Source organism: Sus scrofa, chromosome 2 (assembly GCF_054392235.1).
Source record: "Sus scrofa isolate SSC_HxYL_T2T_F1_AM1 chromosome 2, Sscrofa_HxYL_maternal_Yorkshire_Landrace_v2.0, whole genome shotgun sequence".
NCBI classification, from domain to species: Eukaryota; Metazoa; Chordata; class Mammalia; order Artiodactyla; family Suidae; genus Sus; species Sus scrofa.
In genome coordinates this window covers 43,652,979-43,662,390 of record NC_139384.1, presented here as the reverse complement: position 1 = coordinate 43,662,390, position 9,412 = coordinate 43,652,979, and the positions used below count along the sequence as shown (strand labels likewise).

Sequence of the window (9,412 nt, the reverse complement as noted above, 5' to 3'; positions counted from 1 at the left end):
TCACACAGACCCAGGAGGCTAGTTTTGCTCAAAATGCTCCGTTTATTGCTCTATTCAATGACCACGAGCAAATTATAAAAAGACACCAAATGTCTCTGTCTGCCGTGGAATAAATATTTAAAGTCAGCAATAAAAACACGTGGCTCCAAGATAACACATGTTGCCAAAGAGTCATGCACGCCCTGCTGACGGGCTCTCAATACACACATGGACATGGGACACACGCAGAGCTACACGGGGCAAGACGGCTGGGAGGGATTTCCCACAGCGACACAGAAGAATGTTTCACACAGATCTGGGGCCGAGTCCCCACTCCACCCTTGGAGCTCCCCCTCTCCCACTAGGGGCCAGGTCCTCCGGGGTCACTGCCCCCACTTGGCCTCCTCCTCCTTGATGCCTCACAGGCTGGTCACTGCCTCCTGAGTGACCCAGAAGCCACCCTGGCTACTCCTCCCCTGACCCCACCCCAGAGATCTCTCCCCCAGCTGAGATCTTGGCCAACCCCCTGGGAGCTCTCTGTGTCTGACCTCCAGGTCCTCAGGCCCCCTCCCCTGCCTGGTCCCAATAACTAGGGGCAAAGTGCGACCTGCCTGTTGGGAGAAGTGGGGCTGGGGTCCAGGGCAGGCACCTCTGCCTGGGCTACCCTGGGGCTGAAGCTCATCACCCCTGGCCCAGGCTGAGGAGACACAGTGTCCGGTACAGACAGCAGATATGGACGGACAGACAGAACACGCTGCGGCAGGACATGTGGAGTGCGGCACAGAAACGTTTTGGATCAAGTAGCAATGGAACCATCGTTAAAAACTGAGGCCCCAGGTCACGCGGTGTGGGTCAGGCCCTGAGGCCCCAGGCCCGGCCTGGAATGTCCCTCCCCCACCCTGCCCCAGTCCCCGGTATGTACAGTAGGAAGAGCTATGTTGGGGGGCAGGGGCCAGGCCGAGGCTCAGGGAGGAGGGGGAGCCGGCTGAAGAGAAGGAAGCAGGAGGGGCGGGGAGCAGGCCAAGAGAGGCAGAGCCCTGGGTGTGGCCGGGATGAGGGCCCAGACCCAGACTGGGTGGTACCCAGAGGACCTCAGGGGAGGAGTGTGATCACTCCAGGGACTGGCGGGACAGCTGCTTCTCGTAGAGGCTCATGACGTGATGCACGAACTGGTACTGTTCACACGTCTGGATCATGCCGCCCCTGCCCAGCAGATGCACAATGGGGATGGGGCTTGGAGGGATGGCCGCAGAAGTGTCCCCTGACCCACAGGGCACCAGTCATCAGTGAGGCACTAGGGCTAGCCTGGCCTTTCTGCAGCTTAGAGAGGCCAACCCTGGCTGGCCACTCCCCCCCTGCCTCTTCTGTCCCTGCCAGCTGTGGCATAGACAGCAGGGTCACGGGTGACATGCACCACCACTCTCAGCCCCTGCCCTTGGGTCCACAAGCTCCACTTCTCTCCGCTCTTCATCCAGCCACCACTGTCTGGATCCGCCTCCTCTAGGCATCTGCCTTCCCTGCTTCCTGTCCACTAGTGGGTCCCCCTGGTGTGCCTCCTCCTGCCCCCCCCACCCCACGCACACACATCAGTCTCTTTCTGCTGCCCCGGGGGACTCTAGCTCCCCACGTGCCCCACCCCCACCCAAGGGCTGACCTGTCCTGACGGAGCTGGCACGTGGTCTTCAGGATGTCCACCACGCCCTCCTGCCGCAGCTGCTGGCAGCAGATGCTGGTGGCGATGAAGCAGCCTGTCCTCCCGATCCCTGCGCTGAGGTCCGAGGGCGTGGGTGGGTGAGGGGCTGGGCAGCCCAGGTGTGGGTCGGGGAGGGGCTGCCCCGCCTCGTAGGTGTCGGGGAGGACTCACCTGCAGTGGACGACGATGGGGGCGCACCGTGGCCCCTCCTGCTGGGCTGCCTCCTCCACCTCCCGCACCAGGTGCAGGAGAGGGGGGGCCCGGTCTGGAGTCTTCTGGTCGGGCCAGGATGTGAACCAGTAATGCTTCAGGCCTCGTTCTTCTGTCCCGCTCTGTCCGGGAGACAGAGGCCCACCACCCCAGATGCCTGTGAACTCTCTGAGCCTACAAACCAGCCCAGAGATGGAGAAGGGACGGGAGCAGGAACCACACGGAGGAAGGACGCAGAGAGTGGGCCCTCAGGCCTCTGCCATCTATACCACATTGCCCACAGCGGTGCCAGACAAGAGAACTGCAAACCAGTTCGGTGACCGGGGCTGGTCAGCAGCGTCAGCGCTGGTCTTCATGAGAGTTCTGTCCCAGCAACTCCAGGATCATCCAAGAGAGGCAGAGAGTCCCTTCCCCAATTCATTCCTAACTCCCAGTCATCCTTGAAAGAGCCCAGAGCCTTGGGACCCTTCCTTGCTCCTCAGTATACAGTCCTGCCCACCCACCCACCCCCATCCTATCCTCTCCACCACCACCTCCATGGCCTTTATCAACCCTTGACTGCGTGAGGCCCTCCCTCCCTGACTGCACCACCCCCACAGTGGTCAAAACCATCTGTCTACACTGAACGCTGCTCACCAGCTCAGAACGCCTTGATGGCTCTCCTTGCTCTCAGAATAAAACCCACCTGCCCCAGTCTTCAGCCTGGCAAATAACACACATGGTACAGGGTTTACCCCTCCAGGCCCGTCTCCTGCTCCTGAGAACTTGTATTTGATGCTCCCGCCCTCCAGATGGTTTGTAGCTCAAACCTCTGCTTCTCTCGCCTCCTTCACACACACACACACACACACACACACACACACTCTCTCTCTCTCTCTCTCTCTCTCTCTCTCTCTCTCTCTCTCTCTCTCTCTCTCTCTCTCTCCTGTGCCCTTACTTTTACTTTCTCCCTGCCTGGAATGCTCTCCCCATTTGTTCGCTTCTTGGCCAGTCAGTACTCATCCTTCAGAACTCCATTTAGCACCACCACTTCCAGGAAGCCCTCCCTGAGCACCCTAGCTGACAGAGTGTCCTTCTTCAGTCTTCTTACTTAGTTCTAGGTCAGTACTTACCATTTTACAGATGCTCTTTGAGGAGAGAGTCCAACAGGCTTTGGACAGCTCTGTATTCCCAGTACCCAACCCAGAATTAAACTCAGGGCAGGTGCTTAGAAAGGTTTATGGACAGAAGTAAGCTGTCCCAGGTCTTTCCTAACCAGGCTTGCAGCACTGAGAAGATGAAGCAGCCTCTGCCTCACCCCCAGCCTCTCTTTTGGGGGAGATAGGAAGCCAGTTCCTTATCTGGCTGTGACAGCTATCCTGGCCTTTGTTCTCCACCTCCTGGCCCTTTCTACCCTAGTGAGCTTATATCTTGGAGCTGCTTAGGTGGGCCCTGCTCTCTAGGGACTCAGGTCTCCTGGACATCCCATCTTGCACCTTCTCTAGTCGGGGGCGGGGTGTGGCTCAGAGGAACGAATCACAGGCCCTTGACATCCTATCCAGGCCCTGTGGCTGCCGGCATCAGCACACTTCCTAGGCTGTTCTGGATAGGATGTCAGCTTCCTGGAAACCAAATCATCTCTTCCAGGCTTGGGGTTATTACAGTGGCACCGTTTTCCCCAAAGATGGATCATAACATTTCTCAAAAAGAGAACCCAATAATTCTCCTGACTCCAAAGGAACAATCTCCTCTATTACGCTGAGCCTGGAAGAAGCACAACCTGGGGGTGGGAGGATGCCTCCCTCCACTCTTCTGGGCTGGTTTGTATTGCTCATATTTCATACGTCTTCTTTTTCTTCCTCTTTTTCTGTAAGGACAGCCTCCCTGTGCAGCCTCAATGCAGCAAGGAGCGGCTGTCCTCTAGTGGACACATTCGGTACTACATGCCAGAAGCCCAGCATCCCAGGTAAAGGACTGTTTCTAGGTAGGGTCTCAAGAAGTTCAGTTCGGACAGTGCTGGAAGCTGCTGAAGCCCCCTTACCCAGACAGTCTTAGACTTGCGACATTTGAAGCAGAGCTGGAAGGCATTATGAACGACAATGTAGATGGAGAGGGCCCTACAGCATGACATGCTGCTGGTCTGGTCCTGCCTCTGGCCCTTTCACCCGACGCTCCCTCACCCCTGCTTATCCGTGGATCGTGGGAACAACACGCGCCTTCATTTCAGCTATCGTGGCCTTTGGGGCCCTGTTAGCTGTGGAGTCCCCCATCCTCCCAGCTGGGTACGGCCCAGCCCAGCCCCAGGCCTCACCCTGAGGGCGATGAGTCGTAGCCGGTAATCCTCAGTGTGGATGACTTTCCGCACGGTGATCTCGACGCCATCGTACACCACCTGCTCCTCCGGCCAATACTCGGTGCACTTCTGCGGGGGGCCCAGACCAGGCTGCGATACTCCCGGTGGCCCCACCACTCTCTCCCCCAGGGCCCCTCGTGGGCCAGCGGGGTGGGGAGAAGGAGAACAGGGCAGAGGCTTTGCAACCTATAAGCTGTTTCCCTTTTCTAAGCCTCAGTTTCCTCATCTGGAAAATGGAAGTAATCCCATGTTGAAGGACATTTGCAGGGGTGGTTAATGAAATGGGCTGTTATGTGTTTTGTTCTTTTTTTTTTTTTTTTTTTTTTTTGCCTTTTAGGGCTGCACTTGTGGCATATGGAAATTCCCAGGATGGGGGTAAATCAGAGCTGCAGCTGCTAGTCTACACTATAGCTCTTGGCAACACCGGATCCTTTAACTCACTGAGTGAGGCCAGGGACCGAACCCATATCCTCGTGGATACTAGTTGGGTTCATAACCTGCTAAGCCACAACGGGAGCTCCCTGTGATAAGTAATAGAAGTAGCCAGTGTCAGCAGGCTGGGCGGCAGCAGAATGTCGTGTTTCAGATCCTTGGCCCGGGAGGTGGAGAGGCCAGCTCCAGGCTCTGCCTCCTACTCTCTGCTTGGCCCTGAGCAACAGACTTAACCTGGCTGAGCCTCACGTTTTCTCACTTTGGCAGGTGGTGAGGTAAATATACCAACCTCACTGGACTGCTGTAAGGATTAATAAGGAAACAAGACGCTGATCCTTGTAAGGTACGGGGGTGCCTACCTCGTTCATCTCCTCGATGTTTGTGATCATGACAATGATGGGCGTGTGCTCCTGCCACACCATGCGCCAGAAGTCGCCGACGGTGCTGACGATGGGTCCCTGAGTGGCGATGTACACCTTCTCTTCCCCACCGTAGCCCTGCGGCCAGCCAAGTCCAGAGCATCAGGGTCAGACGCCCCACTCCCAGAGCCCAGTCCCCACACTCAGGTTCTTTCTGGGGGCCGACAGGAGCCATTCAGACTTAGGGACAAGCCTAGAGGATGGATCCCACTGGCTCGGGCTTCTCTTTCAGGGAGAGGCTGTCGGGATGGAGCTACGTACCCGGATGTAGTTGGCGTTGATGTAGGAACTCAGAGGGTCGTCGGGGTCTGGTGAAGTCAGACACACTCTGCTGTGAGGATCTGGGGTGGGGGAGACAGGTGAGGCTGGGATTTGACCTTGTGCAATCCCTGTGGTGTGGGGCCCATCTCGTCTGGACCATTTCAACCCCCACCCCCCACTTCTTCTGGGACTTGGAGTTCCTCCTTCCCTTGCCCAGGCTGAAGAGAAGGGTACAGAGAGAGGCCCTGAGTCTCTACCTCTGTAGGATCAATGCCATCCCTTGCCTGTGTCGTTTAAGCTGCCCTGTCCCCTCTCACTGTGCCTCATGTTCTGGAGAAAAGAAGGGTGAGTCAATAAGAAATTCCCTAGGGTACACATCCTGCACAGCAGAGCCAGCAACAGCTCGAGTATATACTGTGTCCAACGTGCTACGGAAGCTTGTGAAAGCACATGGTCTTTCTAAGCCTCAGTTTTCTGATCTGTAATATGGGGGTAAAGATGCCCACTTCCTAGGATTGTTGGGAAGATAAATGAGAAAACAGGTGAAGCACCATGCAAACTGTAAAGCATTTTTTTTTTTTTTTTGGCTTTTTAGGGCCTCACATGCTGCATAGTTCCCAGGCTTGGGGTCAATGCAGAGCTGCAGCTGCTGGTCTACATCTCAGCCACAGCAACACCAGATCTGAGCCGCATCTGCAACCTACACCACAGCTCATAGCAATGCTGAATCCTTAAGCCACTGAGCAAGGCCAAGGATCGAACCATCCTCATGGATACTAGTCAGGTTCCTTTTATTTATTTATTTATTTAGGGCCACACCCAAGGCATTTGGAGGTTCCCAGGCTAGGGGTCGAATCGGAGCTACAGCTGCCAGCCTAGGCCACAGCCACAGCCACGCCAGATCCGAGTCGCGCCTGTGACCTACCCCACAGCTCATGGCAACGCCAGATCCTTAACCCACTGAACGAGGCCAGGGATGGAACCCGTCAGCTCATGGTTCCTAGTTGGATTTGATTCTGTTGCACCACGACAGAAACTCCTGTAAAGCACTTTATAACTAAGATATGGGTAGGAAGCTAAGGCAGATAGTTATGATGAAAGGAAGAGTCTTTTACGTCTGAAAGGAGACTGGAGAACCTTGGAGCAGACACACATGTGCACCAAGGGTTTTTCCCCCAATCTATTCACATGTCAGATCCCACAGCAGCAGATTCTCACAACATCCTGCTCTTCTTCCTGGAGGAGGGTCTGTTCTGCTCCAGCTCAAACCTCCCTGGAGAGATGACTCTGTGCTGAGCGCCTGCAGAGGCTGGGCCTGAGCAGGGAGGTTACGCGGCGGGCAGGAAGCTGGGGTCCAGGGCTCTGCTCTAACTGTCACCAGCTCGCTGTCCTCTCCCTTCTCTGGGCCCTGATTCTCTCCTGGGGAGGGAGGGCTGAACTGAAGGCCCTGTCAGCATGCCCACAGGGGCTCTCAGAGGCCAGGGGCGGAGTGGTCAGGAGTCTGCACCGCCAACCAGCGAGTCTGGGTCCTGGCAGTCCATGTGGGCCATTTACTGAGTCCCCCTGTGCCTTCACTGTAAACTGGAACATTTGCTCCATCGCAACCTCACTCATCTCATCAACTCACGGCAACTCCGGATCCTGAACCCACTGAGCAAGGCCAAAGATTGAATCCACAACCTCGTGGTGTCTAGTCGGATTCGTTAACCACCGAGCCACGACGGGAACTCCGGGGCTGCTTTATGACTGCTCTCACTTTAGGTCTCACGACAAGTTAACAGGTCAAAAGAAGGGTCCCTGGAGTTCCCGTCATGGTGTAGTGATTAAGGAATCCGACTAGGAACCATGAGTTTGCAGGTTAGATCCCTGGCCTCGCTCAGTGGGTTAGGGATCTGGCATTGCCATGAGCTGCGGTGTAGGTCGCAGACGCGGCTCGGATCCCGTGTTGCTGTGGCGTAGGCTGGTGGCTACAGTTCCAATTAGATCCCTAGCCTGGGAACCTCCATATGCCACGGGAATGGCTCAAGAAAAGGCAAAAAGACAAAAAAAAAAAAAAAAAAAAAAAAAAAAAGGGTCCCAAATCTGTCAGATGAAATGGGAGGTGACATCCATAACCCTCCCCTCTCCAGGTCGTTCATGCCTTGGCCCCAGTGCCTGAGGTTTTGGCAGGTGACTTGGGGGCAAGGGCACTTGGGGGGTGGGTATCACGTGTGGAGAAAAGCAAGGGTAAACGGAAAGGGCTCTGGGTGCCCCATGGGAGACAGGAGCAGACAGGACTTCGCGGGCCTGTCTGCTCCTGGGCCAAACGCTGGGGCTTTTGCTGTTAAAGAACTGCTGCAAGAATGGTGATGGTGGAGTTCCTGTCGTGGCTCAGTGGAAACGAATCTGACTAGCATCCAAGAGGACTCGAGTTCGATCCCTGGCCTCACCTCGCTCAGTGGGTTAAGGATCTAGCATTGCCTTGAGCTATGGTATAGGTGGTTTGGATCCCGTGTTCCTGTGGCTGTGGTGTAGGCTGGCGGCTGCAGCTCCGATTCGACCCCTAGCCTGAGAACCTCTATATGCCAAGGGTGCGGCCCTAAAAAAAAAAAAAAAAAAGAATGGTGATGGTGCTATTGACCCTACTGAGCATGGGCTCTGATCCTGATTCTGTGCCTGAAAGTGGGGACTCCCAGATTCGCCAGGTATGTCCCTGTCCTCAGCTGCTGGACAGGCAGTCAAGCAGTGTATGGCCTGTGAACACGGGGGCCAAGGGAAGAGGGGGGCCTTGACTTGGCTCCGAAGGAAGAGGGGACACCTGGGCTGTATCTGAAGGACCAGTAGGAGGAGGAGTAGGGACACTGCTCTGTCTGATTCAAGGGTACAGGGCAGGTGGGGGCTGCGGAGAGATGAGACTGGAGAGGAACCAGCTGACAAAAGGTCTTATAAGCTATGCTTTTTTTTTTTTTTTTTTTTTTTTTGTCTTTTTGCCATTTCTTGGGCCGCTCCTACGGCATATGGAGGTTCCCAGGCTAGGGGTCTAATCAGAGCTGTAGCTGCCAGCCTATGCCAGAGCCACAGCAACGTGGGATCCAAGCCACGTTTGCAATCTACACCACAGCTCATGGCAACACTGGATCATCAACCCACTGAGCAAGGGCAGGGATTGAACCCGCAACCTCATGGTTTCTAGTCGGATTCGTTAACCACTGGGCCACTATGGGAACTCCAAGCTATGCTTCTAAGGCCCGAACTCAACTTGAGGATTATAGGGTAACAATGACAGTGTTTAAAGTGGAGAATGACACAATTAGTGTCCTTTTTGCATCACGTTGATGACAATGGTAAAAGATGGACTGGAGGAGAGAATGTGGGAGTCAGGAGACCAATAAGGACATTACTGCAAAGATGCAAGTAAGAAGTGCCAGGGGTCAAAGGGCTGCCTGCCTGGCACAACTCCAGGGGGCACCATGTCAATGCAGTCTAAGTAAATGGCACTCCCGGAAATGTGCTCTATGCAAGGCCACTCCCCCTAAAAGTCACTGGGCAACATGGAAGCCCTCACCCTCAAAAATCATTTGGCAGTGAGGTCGGAGATGGGCAGCTAGATTTGAGGGATACCCATTCATTCACTTATTCATATAGGAGCAGCTCCCCTACATGTCCTCAACGCTGCCTGCTGGGTGACTGGCCCCTCTGTACTGGAACTGTCCCTGGATCTGTCTCTCCCACTAGACTGTGAGCTCCCTGTGTGTTGAGTCTGTGTCTTATTTATGTCGAAATTCTTAGCCCCTGGTCATGGGCTCAGGAAACATGCATCAAATGAATGAGAAAGCAGGCCTCAGGGTGTCCGGGATCTGAGACGGGGATTCTGGCCACACACCCCAGTTGGGTCTCTGAGGGTAGAGGGTCAATTCTTGCTGGTCACAGAAAAGAGTCTCTGTTGGGCTTGGGGGCCTGGAGGCTCAGGGCATAGTTGCAATCCAGTGGGGATGAGATGGAGTGATGGCCCTGCTCCCACACTCCCCCAGTGGCTATTCTGAGTGGTCAGCAAAGCCCAAGGTTGTGGGGTTCTCGAGCCCCTCCCTCCTGGTGGGGCTGGGTGGA

General features: G+C 55.3%; 1 protein-coding gene across 13 annotated transcripts in view; it reads right to left on the bottom strand.

Moving 5' to 3' along the window:
• Window positions 1-22: 22 nt before the first annotated feature.
• Window positions 23-9,412, bottom strand: part of PTPN5 (protein tyrosine phosphatase non-receptor type 5) — a 64,086-nt gene continuing 54,696 nt past the window's right edge. For 9 of the 13 annotated variants that reach the window (XM_085011793.1, XM_085011790.1, XM_085011792.1 and 6 more), the window contains 6 exons: window positions 5,327-5,406; window positions 5,006-5,143; window positions 4,173-4,283; window positions 1,844-2,004; window positions 1,634-1,747; window positions 23-1,182 (listed from right to left, as the gene is read on the bottom strand). In XM_085011793.1, coding sequence (XP_084867919.1) covers window positions 1,089-1,182; window positions 1,634-1,747; window positions 1,844-2,004; window positions 4,173-4,283; window positions 5,006-5,143; window positions 5,327-5,406 — 698 coding nt within the window. In that variant the 3' untranslated portion in view covers window positions 23-1,088. Of the gene's footprint in view, window positions 1,183-1,633; window positions 1,748-1,843; window positions 2,057-4,172; window positions 4,284-5,005; window positions 5,144-5,326; window positions 5,407-9,412 lie in introns of all 13 variants that reach the window. The other 4 variants (XM_085011797.1, XM_021083257.2, XM_085011796.1 and 1 more) reach the window with 1 other exon arrangement.